Raw genomic sequence first — 19654 nt, forward strand, 5'->3', positions numbered from 1 at the left:
GGGGGGCATTGCCCCCCTTTGCCCATGCCTACATCTGGCCATGCAAGTCATGCTTTTCAAGCTCCTCCAGAGATGGGGTTGTTATCCCCTCCTCACATCTTTTCACCTCGTCCTGTCTCCTGTCCTTTCACAGTAATCCTTCACTTGCACCTCCTTTCCTTTCTCACCTCCGCCACATCTCTTCCCCCAAAGGAGAACTGAAGGCTGGAGGAAATGAATGTCAGGTCAGGTCATATTCTGCTGCAGATCCCGTGTAAGAACACACCCATTCATTATTTATCACTTTTAAGTCGATTTATTGAGCTTCAAAGACAGTCGCGCTTTAACATCTAAGTGGAGTTCTTACTATGGCTTCCGGCTCCACTGTGCTTTGTTATCTTATTTTAATCTGGTGATGCACGGTGTCCTCACGATAAATGATTTTTTAATTTTAATTTTTTTATTGAACTTCAAACAAACGCATACACATAGCTACAACAGAAAGAAAGAAAAAAGAATAAAATTCAAATAAATAAATATATATAGATATATAAAAAAAATAAAAAATAACATTAGAATTGTAGTTTACAATACTACGGATTATCATACAACATGTGATCTTCAATGAAAATAGACAGTTTTATTGCATTTTTGTTTTCATTAATTTCAGAGATTTAAAATATAAACTGATCTCTTTATGAAATGTATTGAATAATGGTTAGGTTTTTGAAAATCTGCTCTTATGAATAATTTTTTTCCAGAAATTAATAAAGTATTGAATGTCAAATCAAATAGATTATCACCAGACACGATAAACGAGAGTGTGAAGATTGATCAACTACTAGCAACTATTAGCGTTTGACAGCCGGTTGAGAGTGCGCATGCGCCGAATACGGGCGCTTTGAACTAAAACGTGAAGTTTTGGTTGTTAGGAAACACAATAATAATTACCTATCAGAATAAAAGCCAACCCTGAAAAAAATCATGCAAAATAAACGTTTGCATGTTTACCGTAGGAGAAAAATATTGTTTTTTTAGATACATTTAAATATTTATTAAAACGATAACCCTGAAAATGTATCATCTCTTAAGTTTTAGTAAGCACTTCTTTGATAAACAATTTAATTTGAAATGACACGCCGGATACTGAAAACGGTTGCATGCTAATTGACGTTAGCATCTCACCAACCTCTTGGGGAAACAATCTCAATGGGACCTCTTCCTACTGTAGTTCCTGCCTAAAATAATGTCCGGTTTCCCGGAGCTTCTCTCCCGGAGGTGACCAGAGAGTCGGAGGAGCCGCCGCCAGGATGGCGCTGGTCACCGTCCAGCGTTCGCCAACACAGAGCACCACATCCAGCCCCTGCGTGTCTGTAAGTAGACATGAACTGCTTTATCATTCTGTCTGTTTGTCCCAGGAAGACCCACCATTAGCCCCAGTTTTTTGGTCCATGTAAATGGGTGGCTAGCTTAACTAGCTACTAGCATTGCATTGTAACCCTGTGTTTAACCTCTTGAAAGTACTTTGTTGACGAAAACTTTTCTCCCCAGCATGTCAGCTTTGAGCAGCACTCCGACTTTCACACAGTAAAAGTTTAAACTTTAAAACGTTTTCTAATAAAATTGATCTCATAGCTTGCTGATAACACAACCTCCTTCCGAAACCTGCCAAAACTTTTCTTCTTCTTCTTGTAAACCAGCTTATATCCGTCCAATTTGTACTCATGTTTGACCCATGAGAGCCACCACCCTTAGACTTAACTTTATGTTCGCATTAAAGCTATGTTATGAAGGGACTCTTAAAGTTAGTGTGACAGACCAGGGTTAGCTGGGATAGCTGTCAGAGGTGATATTAAGAAAAATCTGCTATGGTTTTCCAAAAACATTAGGTCACGTGCAGCTTAATATACACTATCTCTACAGTTTGACTATTGTCACAATTGCAAAGGAAACCATACCCCAAAAAAGTAATGCATTTAAAGTAAGCAGAAACTACCCTTGTTGCTGGGTAAACAATAACAACTATAACCCTCAAATCTTTTCTCTTTTTTTAGTGGCAGCGGTTAAAACATTAGCTGCTCTGGTTGAACTTGGACCACTGTGGGCCAAAATCAACACACAACACTTGCCATTGTTTAAGCTGATTCTGCAAATTCTGCAGCTCTAAAGTCAGGGCTTGTGGCTGCGAGGCTGGATCCCAGGCTGAGGTTACCGGCTGCTTGTCATGAGACCTGTTTCTGATTGGAAGCAGACATGTGAGTCCTCTTGTGAGTTGTGTGATGCTGGAGTGGAGAGCAGGGTAAAAAAAGACTGCATAACAAAGCAGCATACAGAGAAGAACAATATACATTTACAAAAAAAAAAAAAAAAACACACCCTAAGAGGATAGTTTGGTTTATTTTAAATCAGCTTTTGTCTGTACTTTTGGGATTGTTGTCATGGATCTCCAGCATTCGTTCCTGTCTGCAGTAGCGCTTCTTTATCAGCGTTCGCTTATAGTGATCTACCTAGCAGCAGTCTGAGTAGTCTGTTTTTATTGGCTCTACCGCCACTCCCTAGAAATGCATCCAGCCGCATGGTAACCATGGAGATCAGCATATACTGAGGTAAATCCTGGTTGTTGTAATGGAACAAGTGACATCTACACCACTACAACAAAATGTCTTGGGGGGGCAGCTTTGTGTAGATATCCCAGCTCAACCTAAGGTGTTGAAATCTGGTGAAGATGCTTTTTTGTTGAGCTTTCAAAGCATAGACTCCAGTTTCTCCTGAGAGAAATGATTCTTTTTCCTCAAATCTGTGTTCTGCTGCTCAGAGCATCAGTCATCCAGCTTCCTCTCGGGTTCAGATCGCCTGTCGGTTCATTCTAAATGACACTGTCTGGAGCAGTGAGCAAAGGTGATGATGGCATTTGAGAAAATAGTGAAACATGTTAGACTTTTATGGCCTTATTCCTTCTCTTTGCATTGAATAGAATTGAACAACACTTTGATTTCACAAAGGGGAAATTACCTTCTAATAATAACTCTAATAAAAACAGCAGATGGATCATAAAAATCTAAAAATACAATTAAAGTCCCCCCTATGACAAATGTTTAAAATAAACACCTTTCCAGTGCTGTTTTAATTATGATTATAAAGTTTTTAAGCAAAATTCCACAAACTAAATGACTTAAAAAGCTATATTTCACATTTAACTGAAGCCTCGGTTTTCAAAATCTCTACATGGCCACACCCATGTAGAGGATCCCTCCTTTCTGATGATGATAGCTGTGTCCTGCATGAGTGAAGAGCTTGACACGGGGGGGGGGGGGGGGGGGGGGGGGGGGGGGGGGGGTTGAAAAGTGACACATTTTTGGTTCCAAATGGATTTTTGAAGAATGTGCGGAATGACAAAATGAATGTGTGTACTGGACCCTGCTGTTTAATAAAATTACACACCAAAAAGAACCGCTGTGGGATGGGGAGCCAGCCTGCTCGGGCCTCATGAACTCTATGATTTTTTTTTTTTTAATTTTCATCGAGGCAATGCTAACAAAAAGGTCCACTGATTTTATCCCTGTTTCTATTTTTACCCTCTCTGGTTTAATGCCAGACAGCAAGCCTTCAAAGTCGGTCAGAGAGAAAACACAAATGCAGAAAACACATTTGGAGCTTTAACTTTAATTTGAAAACATGTGCGGCCAAAGAACAAAATCCAGCCTTGGCCGCACTTATAATACATGCGGGGAATGCAGTGATGTGCTGTCTTCTCTTGTCCTGCACCTGAGCTGATGTGCACGCTGGATGGAGCACATCAGGGAGCTCGCACAATGCGCATGTGCTACTGGGCCGTTGTGACATCACAACAACTAGTTAATTCAAACCCACCGTCTTCGTGACAGTTTGATTGGAGGAGAAAATGATCGGAAATGCAAAAACAAAATAATTTTTTATTACATTTGTTCATGTATGTCTGGAAAAATGCCAGACGTATATGTCAAAACTCAAAAAACATGATTTCCATCGGAGGGGGACTTCCAAAAATTATTAAGTTATTGAGCATTAAGCACCACCCGAAACACCTCCTGCTAACCGGTTTAATGACCCACTCAGATGATAATCATGTTTTTGGTGTTTTTAATATGTTCTTGTGGCATTTTTATGAGGACAGAGGATATAAATTAGAAAATAAATTAAGATAATGAGGCCTAAAATTGAATTTCTGAGTTTTTCTCCATTCATATCAATGTGAACCAGGAGCAGACAAAAAAAATGCCGTTCGAAAAAGCCTGTAGGTGTGATGTAGAATCTACTTTTTTTATTTCTCTGTTTTTCATTTTCTCTTAAGTTTTAAAACTCAAATTTTAACTTTCAAATGTTTTTTTTTTTTACTTTCAACTTTTTTTCCCCAGTTTTAATATTTGGCCCCCTTCTGGCACGTGGGGGCGGTGCTTAAATGAAGGACCAATCACAACGATGAGGCTGGGAGCTTCCAGCTGGGTGCATTCACTGACAAGTAAAAACTTGGGCATTTACTACCAAAATATGAAAACATGAACTATTCCAGTGATCATGAACACATAGACACATATTCATTATTTACATGTAATTCAAACAGTATTTTGCATTATTAACTGCTCAAATCTTTGAATGAGCCGCCCCAAATGACAAAAATTGGAAGATAACGTTTCCTATTGATTATTGAATGTGGTATTTCATAAGAAAAGCACGCTACTCTGCCCTAAAAAGATAAATTAAATAACTATGAATAAAAATATATAATAAGATCAGTTCCCTGTAGCATTTCCTGACAGCTCGGCTTCCTTTACGACTGTTGGAGCCTTTTAAACAGCGGATAACTCTGTGTTCACATGAATTTGTGTTTTTCTCAACAGAGAGCTTCCCCCGACTGGATTACAGCACAGAAAAATAAAAGAACACTTAAATGCAACACTGTATATTATTGTTTCTGTTACACACAATGAAAATAGACTGAAAACAACACTGTATGATTGTTTTTATTTTTCAAATGTTGGCAACAGGAAAAGAGAAGTGAGCGCATTTTACTGTGAGGAGATGTGGCGGCTTCCTGCAGGCACTTTAGCTGTCAATATTTCAGGCACCAGTTTGTAACCAGATAGATCCATGAGCGTCTCTTTGTTTTCCTCGTCTGAGCTGGAATCTGGATCTAAACTGTACGGCTGGATAGCTCTGATACTGCTCTCCATTTTTGTTGCACCGCTAATGTTAGATTGAGGGTAGTAGGGGCTGTAAGCTAGCGGGAGAGGGTGTGAACAAAGGGATCATTGGAAGTGAGGGCAGGCGCACTCTGCGCTAATGGTTCTGCCGACAGCTCAAAGGCAAATTTTTAATGATCTCCTGGCGCTCTGCAGAAACTATGTCCTAGAAAATGACACAGGGTTTTTGATGTTTCCTTAAAAAACAGCAAAATCACAATTAAAAGACCAACTGTTGAGGACATGTCAAACGTGATTCAAATGTATTCATTTAGAAGGAATAGGTGATGGTATCGACTAAATACATCTGCAACTGTGTCTGTGTCCCCACAGGAGTCGGGCTGCGGTGAGGATGAACGCCGCTCTCAGCCCTGGAGGTGAGACCACTGCTTCATCTTTACACTGATGATGATCTGTAATTATGAACAAAGGCCACTAGGGGGAGCTTAGACATCACTGTGCGTATGGAAAGTATTGTGTTGATACTTAGTTGTGAGAATTTTTTCTCTTGGGGACAATATTTCCTTTAATTTAATAAGGTGTTACTTAATTAAGAAAATAACAATTTGTAAGCAAATATTAAACTGCTTATGTCTTGTAAATTTGGCATAAAGAAATGATCCTTGCCTGGGAGTTTAGAGAAATGGTCACTCTGGCGCCCTTTTTTTCTTCTAAAACATTTTTTTTAAGTCTTTACAACATTTTTTAAAATATTTAAAATCTAAAGCTCAGTCAACTTAATATCCTATAATGAATGTCAGACCTAATGGTAGCAGAATATAGTCAAATGTCAGTCTAACAGTGCTCCGTTCTTTGCTTTTGCTTTTCTGATATTTTCATCTGCAACGCCTATATTTTTTTTCCAAGGACTGTATAGACGTTAGTTGGCACGGTAACATGTTTTGAATACTTTTTTCACTGCTGACGGAGTAAACACATTGTCTCTTTGTTTCAGTTTTGGTAAATATTTGTTTGGCCTCATGATGTCAACCTCTGTGGTTGATTTGCATGATACAATTTGACGGCTGTGGTCGAGTTGATTTGCTTTTGACGTGCACGTCTGGACGTTTCATAAAAGATTGTCCTTTTGTTTTGATCACTTGGACGACAGTGTGGGGCCAGAGCCCCCTGCAGCTCACATGACATACCCAGACAGTTTGTCTGCCCTTTTTTTTTTCTTTGTTTATTTAGGAAGGCCAAAACATTGTGTTTTCTGAGCACATTTAATTTACGGTGTGCTCCTGGGGAGGCCCAAACCCAGGCGCTGCAGAGGGAGTGCTACATCAAAGCCTTTGCAGGCTGTCCATCATAAATGGACTTTGTAAAGGGGAGGGCTTTGTAAACTAATCCATCCTTTGAAGAGTAGACGAAGTTTGTCATATAATTGTCTTTGTGATGCTTTTATCAGGTATTGCTCATTTTTATATCAACCCCTTTCATTACAATACGTACTGTTTAACACTTCGGATAATAAGGTATAACATTAAAGATGAATGTGTTACCAAGATTTCAGGACATGTGAGGTTTCACATGGGAGAACTGGTTGGTTGAGTTGATGTTTAACAACAAGAGGGAAACATGGTTTGAAAACAAAAAATAGATTTTTACAATCTTAGCTCTTCTTGAGAGAATTTTAACTTTGTTTTTACCACAAGGATTTGGTCTAGAATCACTTTTTCTTTAATGCTAATTGGATCTCATTTACATTACATTAGCTGGCTGATATGGGCGGTTAGCATTTAGTTATACATACAGTGCTATCAGGAAGTGGGTTGACAGTTGCTTATTTATTTTGGCAATTTCATTTAGTCTGTGTAAATAAGCAAAGGTATTCACACGGATCCCTGGTTTTGGTCACAACAACAATTTACAGGGAGAGATTTATTGCAATGAAGATTTGCCTTACTGTGTTTTTAACATGTTCTTGTGGCATTTCTCTCGTAATTGAGGACATATATAAAGAAAATTAAGATTAAAATTGTATTTCTGAGTATTTCTGTATTCAAATCATCGTGAATCAGCAGCAGACAAAAAAATACAGTTTGGAAAAGCTTTTGTTGTGACGTACAAATGAAAATCCGAAAGCTAAAAGTTCCCTGCTCCGCCCCCTTCCGATGCATCCATCTGTAAACAAACATTAGCGTCTTAGTTTTCCTCGTCTCAGCTGGCATCTGGATCTAAACTGTACCACTGGATAGTTTTTGTTGCACTGCTAATGTTAGGTTGGGGTTGTAGGGGGCTGTAAGCTAGTGAGATGATAGACAGAGGGATGATATGAAGGGGGTGGGCTTACTCTGATCCAACAACTCAGAGGTGAATTACTGCCACTCTTCAGAAATTGTCCTAGAAAACGGCGCCGTTTTTTTTATTTTGGCTAACAACTGCATCATCATAATTAAAAGACCACTGGGAGTGCTTTTACAATGGATCAAAAGACAATTGGAGGGGAACTGTAGGGACTTCATTAGGACAATGCATTGAAAAAATGCTTCTAAAACATTGGCTGCATATGAGAACTGGACTGAATGAACCCTCCCCTATCATGTTCCAAATAGGAAGTGCCCGCTGGTTTCAAAACCCCAAAGACTTCTTCAGCTAAATAAACGGCTATTACTGATTTGTCAGAGTAACCATTCTTGACCTGAAGTTGTTCAAGTTATAAACTGGCCAATCAGACAATCTAACTTCTGAAAGTGGTTGCCATAGAAGCAATGGTGCAGCCCAACTCAGACCAATCGCTGCTCAATGATGTCATCTGGCTCCAACATGGCAGCATCTGTATTGCAAAAAAATGGTGATTGATTTGACCTCATTTGGTTGGAGCTGGAAGTAAAGTAAGGGTGTTGCTTGCATAGAGTCCCGCTGAAATCATAAAACTTTCTCTCAGGGAGTCACAATCCGAAAGTAAAATTCCTCTCGAGTTGTACTTTTTTTTTTGTGGTGAATTATAAAGTTATGTATATCATACTCGTTTAACTCTCTATGGAACCTGCTGGAAAGGATTGAAGGTTGCGTCACATGCTTGATTTTTGAAACATGAGTACCCGGTACATCACCCCTGCCCTCCAATGCAGCCCAATAGTGATTACAGAGCCATGTGGTCCCCATTATCTGTTGAAGTCATACTCATGGATGAGTGCCTGCAAACACACATACTTATAACAGCTCATAGCTTCCCCCTCCTTATTGAAAAATGTGTTACCTTTTGGCACAGTCACCAAGTTCTCAATTTCACCCTGACCTAACTGAAACGTAGGGTGTAGCCGAAGGGGGGGCTGGCTGGGTGACCTTTGATGTGGGTTATATAAGGGGCCTGAACCAGATAACTGAGAACAGCTCCCAACAATTTAGGGGCAGCAGGTCTAGGATCTTGTTGGAACTGCAGAGTGTGTAGGCAGGTTTTACTGCAGTGCTTTGTTTTCCTCTCCTCATACAGCTGTGCAAGCCTGCAGCTCCCTAGCACTGAAGTAAAGCGGTGCAATAATGAATCTCTGCCACACACCGCTGCTTCAGTGCTGACAATGGCTGTCAAGGACAGAGGCATAAAGGATTTTTTTTTGCGCTAATAGCTAGAAAATGTTTCCCCTCTTTCAGTTTCTCAACACATTGAGAGAGGTCTGACTGTTTTACTGAAGTCTCTCTTATAACCAAATACGCTGTTTGCCGTCCGAATGGAACCACCTTTTTTTTCAAACACATTAGTTAGCATGCTTATAATTTTGTTGTCTGTGCTTCTAATTGTCATTGGCGTGTGTAGGAAAATGAGTTTGTGAAAAAAAACTCATATTTCATTTAAAAATTGCTCTTTAGTGCGCCAAAGATAATATATGATAATTATTTATATAGATATAGTTTACTCTGAAAGGCTTAAGAAAAGCATGAAGTAGGCCCTTTACCTTCAAACTACATGTTCCCCAAACTGCAAACCATGTTTTGTTGAAAATTGTATTATTTTAATATCCAAATGTTTGAACATGAGGACAAACTTTTGTAAACAGAAACTGGCGCCTTGTTTGACAGATTGTCTTCAATGACTGTCCTACAATTTGATTGGCTAGATGGTGTTGGATTTGATAGGTATTGCCCCAAGTGCACACACAGATTCACATATACAAATAGAGACAGAGGGGTCTATGTCAACGTACTTTTTCACCTTTGGGTATTGGGGAAAGTAGCAAGTCTTTTTAGTCAAAAGCTACTGTGATGTCAATGGAAAGTCCAACTCAACTATCTAATCTGGTCCAAGTCAAGTTTTTACATTTTGTCGAGTCTAAAGTCATCAAATTTGTTCAGCCCACACTTCTAGCAGAAACCCATTAGCCTTGTGCAGCTACATTCAAAATATACCGGTACATGTTTGCTCAGGATTTCATTGATATCCAGATTCAGCAGCACTATTTCTCCCATTTGTGTGCAAAGACTGAGGAAGAAAGAGGCTCTTTGAGTTTGTGTGTGCTTTTGCCTTGTCACTCTGTGAAGTATGTCCTGTTACCTAATACACTTCATGTCAAGGTATTGTTGGGTTGGAGCTGATTTATGCTGGGCATTTAATCAAACTTTGTCAGTGTGTAGTACAAAAACATCTTACGTCAGTTATAGGAGGTAAATCTGACTTTTTGTCTTCGTTGGGGTTGCCTAACCACACAATGCTTTGATCTGTTTATATCCCTCCTTCAAAATCTTTGCTCCAACTGCTGAGGCTTACAAGCAAAACAGGTTCATCCAGCCAAGTATTTAGAAAAGTCTGGAACAAGAAGGGCAAGATGATGTGACAAATGCTAAACCAAAGAAAATGTTTCTGACATGCTCTTCTCATGCAAAGGCATGGCCCTTTTTCAGTTAGCTGTCATTCATACTTTAGGTTTGATGACTGAACTGGTCTTACTTTACATATAGAACCGCATACATATGGCTCTGTTGTTTCTGTGCATGTCTTTCTTTAGATTTGATAACTGGGCTGTACGTACCACTTGCAAAAGCTGTCACCTTATCATTGTACAGGCATACAATGACAAGGTGATGCATGCATGCCTGATTTGCAATCCCATTTTTAGCTATGAATAGATGCAGACATTACTCTACTTAGCATTTGCATCAATAAACATTGTTTGTACCACTGAAAAAAAACTGGGGAATACAGGCGACATCAAAGAAGCACAATTTTACATTTTACCTATCTAATCTGGTAAAATAAAAGAAAGGACGTCTTCACTAAAGGGCTACAGAAGAAAAAAACAAGAAAACAACAACCTAATCTTAGCAAAAACGTTAAAATCTCCAGATGAAACTTCTGGTTTTTTTGGACTTTAAGAAGAAGTATATCGCAGAATACTTACCCGTAAAGTGAAATGAGCAAGCTCCATACAGACGGCCCAAAAACTAGGAGTCGAACCAGAACTTAAGGTAACTTTTTTGGACATTTTTTATTCCTTATTTTATAAATACAAAGAACTGTTTATATATTAAGTTTATAAAATAAAAGTCTTTAACCCTTTAACACTGGAGATGTTGCTGGCGACACTTAAATAACACACGATCTTTACGTGTTGTAACACTTCAACCATTTATGCAGTTAATGTAATTCCAATGGATTCTGAGGTGGAAGATGGCAGGTTTGAAGATTGGCTTTGGGCGGGTATGCAACCCTTTACATTAGTGACTTTACATTAGTAAAGTGTTGCATAATGGCATAAAGCCGCTTTTCTCCACAACAGAATCTGTTGGAATGATGTTAGTTGTGTAAACGGTCAAAGAGTTACGGTAGTCCAAAGGATGCCAATGTTGGAGCTAAAGCTCTGGTGTTAAAGAATTAACATAACAATCCTCTTAAAAATGTAATTATTGTTGTTATTCAGGACATTCTATGAGACTAAAGCAGGCTTCTATATTTTTTTTTTTTTTTGGAAGCACAGTAGTGTAAGATTTTACCAAATGAGAAAGTACAAGGTTGGTACTGTTATGAAGGAAAACCGATTCTTTGTCTAAATTCCTTTCTTTTTTCAAACAAGTAATTGAAAACAAGGAAAAAGTACTAACAGTTTTAGTGTACATCATTTGCTCAAATAGGAAGTACGGTATATAAAGCATAACATTTTTGTAAATATAAAATGTAGTATATGTTGTTGAAGATATTGAATACATACAGTCAGGACCATAAATATTTGGACAGAGACACATTCTTTCTAATTTACTTTCTGAACATTACCACGGTGAATATTAAATAAAACAACTCAGATGCCATTGAAGTGCAGACTTTCAGCTTTTATTCCATGGGTTGAACTAAAAGATTGCATAAAAATGTGAAAAACTAAAGCATTTTTTAAACACAATCCCTTCATTTCATGGAGTCGTAAGTAATTGGACAATTGCTTTCCATGCTATTGCATGGGCAGGTGTGGGCAGTTCCCTTATGTCATTATGAGTGAAGCAGATAAAAGGTGTTGATTATAGGACTCGTCCTTGCATTTGGAAGATTTTGCTGTGAACAGACAACATGCGGTCAAAAGAAATCTCCATGAAGGTGAAAAGAGCCATCATTAAGGCCCGTACACACCGGGACGAATATTCGCCAGCGTTTTTCACCATGTTTTTTGTGTTCACACCCAGGCGATTTTCGCCGACGATGAGCCGAGCGAACATGCAATTTCATTCCCTGACATTAGATGGCGCTTAATGTAAACAGAAATACTCCTGTACACAAGGTGGCGCTGCGCAACTTTACGCTTCTTAAACTCGCTTTTCACTCAGAAGAAGAGAGCAAGTATTTACGCGCTTGTCAGAATCAAACAAAGAAAACCTGAATATTTCAAGCACCAGTAGCTCCAACTGGTGCTTGGTTCGGGGATATTTTAGAATGTCCGTCATTATTACTTCGCGGCAGTGTAGACGCTACTTGGCGTCTATCTTCTTTGCTGGTATGTGTGCTCAGAAAGGCAGTTTTGTGTTTGAGCGCCCCCAAGTTGTGTTTTAGGGTAACTTCAGAGGCTCCAGACACGTGTGCAAAAGCGCCGTTCTCATTGGTCGAATAGATTTCGACGCGACGCGTCAAAAAAAAAACGAACCAGAGGCGTTTTTGTTTTTTTTGACGTTTTGACGCGTGTCGTTTTTTCGCGTCGGTGTGCACACTCTCATTGGTGCCCTTTGTTTAGTCACGAGGCGTTAAACGTCGGCGAAAATCACGCGCGAAATTCGTCCCGGTGTGTACGGGCGTTTAGGCTGAGAAAACAGAAAAAAACCATGCCAGAAATTGCTACAGTATTAGAGGTGGCAAAATCAACAGTGTGGTACATCCTGAGACAGAAAGAAAGCACTGGTGAACTCAGCAACGCTAAAAGACCTGGACGTCCATGGAAGACAACAGTGGTGGATGATGGCAGGATCATTTCGATTGAATGGCCAAGTCAGTCACCTGATCTTAACCCAATTGGGCTGCATTTCACTTGTTGAAGACTAAACTTCAGACAGAAAGGCCCACAAACCAATAGCAACTGAAAGCCGCTGCAGTAAAGGCATGGCAGAGCATTCAGAAGGAGAAAACCAAGCATCTGTTGATGTCCATGAGTTCAAGACTTCAGGCTGTCATTGCCAACAAAGGCTTTTCAACCAAATATTAGTAATGACCATTTTGTTTTCAGTTATTTAATTTGTCCAATTACTTACGAGCCCATGAAATGAAGTGAAGGGATTGTGTTTAAAAAATGCTTTAGTTTTTCACATTTTTATGCAATCTTTTTGTTCAACCCATGGAATAAAAGCTGAAAGTCTGCACTTCAATGGCATCTGAGTTGTTTTATTTAAAATTCACAATTATGTAATGTAAAAGGTAATGTAAATTAGAAAAAATGTCCAAATATTTATGGTCCTGACTGTACATGTGCCTTATTTATGTAGGAGGTTTAACAAATCACAAGTTCTGGAAAAACTTTAAATATGTGGATGTAGAGAAAAAAAATCCTAAATCGAGTTTTTCATAAAAAAATTGATTTAATTTAGTGTATTGACATACGTCTTACAAACACTTAGAATGGTGTCAGGTATAATTTAAATGTGGCTAAAATGGGAAATAGACATGAAGGTGTTAAAGGTTACAGGTAAACTGCCCTCAACATGTTCACAGAAACATATTTAGCTGGTGTATCTTTTGAACAGGTGGCTCCCTCTTATCTTGCTGTTAAGATGGTTCCTTGTTTCTTCTTGGTAAGTGCTTCTGCTTAGGTTAAGTGAGCCATGTTGTCAGCAAACATTTGAACTGAAAGCAAGATGTTGCTCACTTGCTTTATTTTCATATTTGAACATATAACACAGGTTATTGCCTCCCCTGTTGTTGCTTTCATTTATGGAAGGGGCCTGGTACAGTAAAACTTTATGGATCTTAGATATGAATTTGTCTAACATATGCATGTTGTGTTTGTGTGCATTTCTTACCTTAAAAGACAATGTCAAGAGTAACCCATTTCCAGCTCAACAGCTGGCATTATTTACTTATTTAAGAGGGTAGTAGGATGACTAGACTCTTTTTCTCTCTCACGCGCACAAGCACATGCGTATGCGCAGACGGGCATAAATATTCCACCTAAATATTTACGCCCATACCCTTCGAGTGGTAACGGAAAACAGGTTGTGGAAGGCAACTGTGTGAGTTGTACACACCACCACATTCCTCTCAAGTTTCCCTGTCGACAAATCATAAGTCCCCTCCAAGCTGTAAACATGATGACACTAAACACCTGACTGGAGCACCTGAGTATCTGTGTTTGTGTTCCAAACGCGCAGGAAAAAGTTATCGACAGAACTCACTAGACGGCCTTCTGCGGGACGCAGGTTTTGCATAAAGTTACAGTTAGACAAAGCGTTGGAGCGCTCCCGGCAGAAAGCATTCATAGTTTCGAGTTTAAACACGCAATCTAGCGCTGTTGTAGAATAAAAAAAACTTCTTGAAATGTCAAGCATTTTCTAACAGCAGTAGCCCATAGCGGGTTCAAAGTGATTAATTAGTGGGAGTATTTACATATGGAAGCTGCTAGATCTTAGATATTAGGTTTTGGTTAAAAATGCAGATTAATTTTAAAAAGTGAAAATGCTTTGGCTTTCAATTTTAGTAGTGACTTTTTCCTTTGTTTTGCTTTTCTAAAGAAAATCAAACTTAAACTTAACCAAACTTGGATTGCATTGACTACATGCTACTACTACATGACTACTACTACTTGACATTATTTTTGACACTTTTAAAAAAATAAATCACCAGCACTGCCAGAAAAACAAATGGTGATCATGCTTGTTGGAGAAGATATACTGACGTTAAATTTTTTTTTAAACTTTCATTAATAATTATTATCAGGAAGAAGAAGGTACAATAAAATGTTTGTTTCAAGGAAGTCTATAATCATCAAAGGCTCACAAATGTCTTAGATCCCAACCTCACAAGAGACGGTGAGTAAGCGTGAACTGGAATGTCCTTGTTTATTTAGCCAAACTTTTGTTGCATAACACAACTTCTCAGTCAGAAATGCTATTGATGATTCCAGTGTTTTGGAAAACTGTTCAAACACTCAAATGAGCCCTTCTTGAGAAACATAAGGCAAAAGCGGCTGTGCTCTGAGTCGCAAGTCGTCTGCAGCAGATGTTTTGGTTCACAATTTACTGCACTTGGTGCACACTGGTGTCGGTATATGATGAGGAGGGCTGCAGTTTTTATTGTGTTTTCAAATTGTTGCAGGCTCACACACAACCAGGGCTCGTTGGCACGCCCCCTAGAATGTAAAATCTTTATTGACTATAAAACGAATCAAAACAGTGTTGCCATCACAGAGTTTGAAGAATCTGTACTTGATGCCTTCATTTGAGCCTCACTGATAAAATCATTTAGGTGTTTTTAACCTGTTCTTGTGGGATTTTTCTGATGATTGAAGACATATAAATATATATAATCATTAAAATTGCATATTGAGTATTGCTTTATTCAAATGGTTGTAAATCAGGAGCAGACGATAAAGTGCTGTTTGAAAAAGAGCTTATTTGTGACGTAGAAAATACCACGAGCTACCTGATCTGCTCCCTTCGTATGCATCCACTTGTATACGACTAGATCCATGTACGTCTTTGTTTTCTTCGTCTGTGCTGCCATCTTTTCCCTTGTGCTATCTTATGGGGTCCAGATGACCCTACCCTTACACAGACATGTTATCCATACCATGACATAGGTGGATAAAGGTGAAGAGGATTTTATGTAATCCATGGACACCATAGAAGATCAAGAATCATTGAAAAAAAAAAGGGGCAGCGCACTGTCTTGTGGGGTCCAGATGACCCCACTCCCAACTTAACGTGCCTTGGCTAGCACAAGGGTTACAACTGTACAGCTAGAGAGCTCCGAAATTACTCGCCATTTTTGTTGCACCTGTATTGTTAGCATTGGGGTGTGAATGCGCTTTCAAGCTACCACTTCCAGTGACATTAATAATTGCACTTTGTTCCCGGCCAGGAATCTATGTCACCAAGTTTTTCATATATCAGAATAGAGCTGTGACAGAAAAAGCCTGGAACAAGATTTACAAGACTTCTTGGTTCTTTTGTTATCAGACGCGGGTTCCGTTTTTCTCATACCTGACATGTTACAGCGGACGTCTTCCATCTACGTCAGAGTTGACAACTCTGACGAAGACGTCCGTCGAAACATGTCAGTTAACAATACAGACACTGTGAACTTTATTGCACAAGATTCGCGAGATTTGCACTGCTTTGATATTTCGCGCCAACCCTCTTCCAACTGTTGGTGGTAGACATGCGCTCGTAAACAGTAGAAAAGTGTAAACACCACGGTCTAAAGAGTTCTAATGAGGGGCTGTAAGCTAGCAGAGAGTGCATAAACGGAGAGCTCTGAGCATCGGAAAAAGGAAGGGGGCAGGGTTGCTCTTCACCAATGGTTCTGCCCACAGACGAAGTTTTAATGATCTACTGCCACTCTGCAGAAACTTTGTCCAGGAAAATGACACAGGCTTTTTTAAAATTTTCTTATTGAGGCTAAAAATTGTGTAATCATAATTAAAAGACCACTAGGAACTATTTGAAAACGGATCAAAAGATGGTTGGAAGTGGATTTTTAATGTGATAAACTTCCCCCAGCATTGCTGCAGCATCTCAATCTGCCTGTTTTATATCATTTCTTTGTTGTTATTTATTTATTTGTGTAACCACAGCCACGGAGTTTGTGTGCCAGACACGTGGGAGCAGACACAGAGTCTGATTGCCAAACTCAAATCCCATATGGGTTTAATTGACCTGGTTACATTAGCTTCAAGGATAATAATAATAACATTCACACCCTTTTGGGCTCTAGGATAGAGTTTGACTGCTGTGGGCCAACAGGCAGGAATTCATGAAAGCATTTACCCGGCGGGCATGCTCCCTGTTAGCACGCGGTCATCAATGGGGAGGGGCTAATGAAATGCTGGCCAGTGTTGGGGGGGAAGCAAAGCCGCTGGACGCTTCAGCTGAGAGGAGCTGCTGGCCTGGGCGGCCCTTCTTCCAAGCTCCTCCCCCTCCCAGGGTCCCTACTGTTTTTTTCCCGAAAGCACATGTCAGCAGGCTCCTCCCCTCCGTCCTCCGTCCCTTCCCCGGGACGGAGTCGGCTAAAGTCGTTAGTGTCGGTACCGCACGCGGGGAAGGCTCACCGAGGCTTCGGCAGCGATGAATAATGTCGAGTGAACGCTTTAGAAGCGGCTCTAACATGAGCTCTTCGGTCGCTTTCTTGAGGAGCCACACTTTGCTGTCGGAAGCAGAAACTTCCAAAACCCGCCCTGCTGAACTTCAAGTTACGGAGAGCTAGCTCCTTCAATTTGAGGATTATTTAGCTTCTAACCGACCCCAAAGCTCCAAGAAAGACGGGACTAGTCTCTCTTCGTGTCCCGCCGGAGCACATGATCTTGTTGTAGGAGAAGGAAAAGTTCTCCCAGGGGGGGGAGCACCTGACACCCCTCTCTCGCTCCTCGGAATCCCTGCCGGCATGACCCTTGGCTCGGTTACCGGCTCCGACGACAGGTCGGCGGTCAGCTTTTGCTCGTGCTGCGGAGCCAAGATGGTGCCGGACCTCGGCGACGACGCGGTGGTGTCCAAAAATCAGATCAACCAGCTGTAAGTTTCAAAGTTAAACTATAATTGTAAACTCCGCTTTTGTGTTGTGATCTGACCTGTTTTCAACGAGAAACCAGAGGAAATCTAGTGTAAAACAGCTTTAACACGGTGCCTGGATAGTTGCACTTTAGTTAGTTGTCAGCCATAAAAAAAAGACTGACTGTATCCGTTTGTGTCCGGTGACGCAGCAGGGATTTTCTCCTCAGTCCTGAAAAACCCATTTGCTCCAAATTTCCTGTGAGTCACCATACCTGTCACGCAGGTTCAGAAACACAGGTGATAAAGTTCTACCTCCATGACTAATGCTCCACTCAAACACATTACTTTCTTCCTCAACCAAGAGGTGATGCCAGTGATGTTTGATCCAACTCTTAAGTTATTTTTATTTTTTTGGTGCTATAGCTTTGGATAATCATGGCTCTTCTGTTGCCAGGCAAAGGTGGGTAAAGCAGAACCGAGCAGCTTGTTTGCACTTTGAATTAATGTAACTAATCACCACCAGTGAGACTGCAATCTAAATATGTAAATAAAAGATAACATATCTTGTTTTGGTTTTTTAGCTGGTATTGTAACGTTTGTGGCGCATCTCAAACCAAAGCGAAGATCTGTTGTGGGAATGCATTCTGTTGTCTTATCTGTCATCTCTGCGTCTGCAGACTCCTAAGAAAAGTGCCTCCTTTTTGTTTGTGAATGGGCTAGGGCTTTATTGACTTGTACATGTGGTCTGCCCTCAAGCACAGATCAAAGGCTAGTCTGTTCTTGCATTTCTTAGTACTCATACATCTCTATTTTTTAAAGAAGACAAAAGAAATCAATATCATGTACGGATTAAACAAATTTTGCTTCAATCACAATCAATTTATGTGGAATATTCATCTTTGCCTTTTCCAGTGAAGTGCAGTATGGGTGATTTGGGTTTTTCTGTGGAGCAGAGGAAGGTGATTGTTCCAGTCGCATTGTTTTTTTTAAACTATTTTGCATATGATGTTCTGGTGAAGCTATTGAATATGCTTGTCTTTCAGTTTTTTTTAGGGTGTACCCAAGTTAGATATTTTGTTTGTTTGTTAAATATTCGTTTAAGACCATGTTCTAATGGTAAAGAAAGCAGAAATGAGTTGGAACATTTTGAGGTTCAGGTCTGTAATGCTGTGCACGGGTGTGCACACATGCATTCTTGGAAATTCAGGGCTTATGCACACTTGTTTATAAAATATTTTTTATGGACCCATGTTTTTTCCACCCTCTCTCTGGATAATGACAAACCTTGCAACTACTGCTAGACTTAAGTGTTACCTGTGGCAACTGGAACACTGTGATGACACCAGTTCTGGAAATGCTGGTCAACTCTCTTCCGCTCTGCATGTTTGTGTTTTCCAAAGAACACTGATGAAGACGCAATGAGGAAGTGAGCATAGGGGGAAATGTGGAAGTAGTATATAATATTTTTGTGTTGTTACTCTTTAGCGGTGAAATCAGGCGTGCCAAACTGTTATCTTTGTCAGTACGGCTGATTAGAAGACAGTAAATGTCAATAACGTTGGCGACATAATTGAAGACCTTGTCTGCTCCAGGAACTATTGATGCCCGTAAAGTACATGTAGAATTATGTTTTATTTAACTTTTTATCACTAGGGATGTTGCAGGCGGCACCTAAATAACATGCACTATGACTAGGGCACAATATAAGGATAAATTGTGAGGTACAATAAAAGTGATTCATATTGCGATGACGATATGACTTGCGAAACGTGAGTAAATAGCAAAACAAAAACGGCAAATACATTATTTTCATGACACCGCAACAGTTTTATTTAAATAAAAGTTGATATAACCTACATTATACACTCAAAATGTGTTGGAGGCTAACATAAAAGGGGGTACTACCATTGGATTGGTCAACGATGGGAAGGGCTCTGTCTAATTGGGCACTAACATAAAGAGGCTCTGTTTAATTCTTTAAATACATCAAACTGCCCTGTAGCTTTTTAGACCTTTATGCAATCAATGCGAATCAGTTAAAAGGTTTAGGTAGTTGACAGACTTTCAAGTCTGGAGCTAAAGCTCTGGTGTGAATGTCGTTTTAGAATTTGTGGAGAGTGGAATCCACAAGTTTGAATACTCTGCTCTCTTTTGTCCATTTATTGTCTTCTGATATAGGCGTCATCCAATTCTTCTAACTTACTAATCAAATCAGTGGGCTGATTTTCCTTTAAAGCAGATTCTACCAATATTTCTAACTACAAACTGGTTCTTTCATCTAAATTTTGGCAATGTAAATGTAAGAGCTAATACATTTTATGAAAGTCTCAGATTTCTTCAATTAAAAT

At 39.7% G+C, this 19654-nt stretch overlaps 1 protein-coding gene across 3 annotated transcripts in view; it reads left to right on the forward strand.

Annotated features, from left to right (window-relative positions):
• Positions 1-910: 910 nt before the first annotated feature.
• The window catches only part of ssh2a (slingshot protein phosphatase 2a), a 30599-nt gene continuing 11855 nt past the window's right edge, over positions 911-19654 (forward strand). Inside the window, exons 1-3 of one of the 3 annotated variants that reach the window (XM_078929534.1) lie at positions 1203-1352; positions 2034-2234; positions 5532-5575. Coding sequence is in view for 2 of the 3 variants with exons in the window: in XM_011482922.4 (XP_011481224.1) it covers positions 17200-17327 (128 nt within the window). In the remaining variant the exon portion in view is untranslated. Of the gene's footprint in view, positions 1353-2033; positions 2235-5531; positions 5576-13171; positions 17328-19654 lie in introns of those variants that run through there. The other 2 variants (XM_004075914.5, XM_011482922.4) reach the window with 2 other exon arrangements.

This window comes from Oryzias latipes, chromosome 13, assembly GCF_053564925.1.
Source record: "Oryzias latipes strain Hd-rR chromosome 13, Olatipes_Hd-rR_3.1".
Taxonomy (NCBI): domain Eukaryota; kingdom Metazoa; phylum Chordata; class Actinopteri; order Beloniformes; family Adrianichthyidae; genus Oryzias; species Oryzias latipes.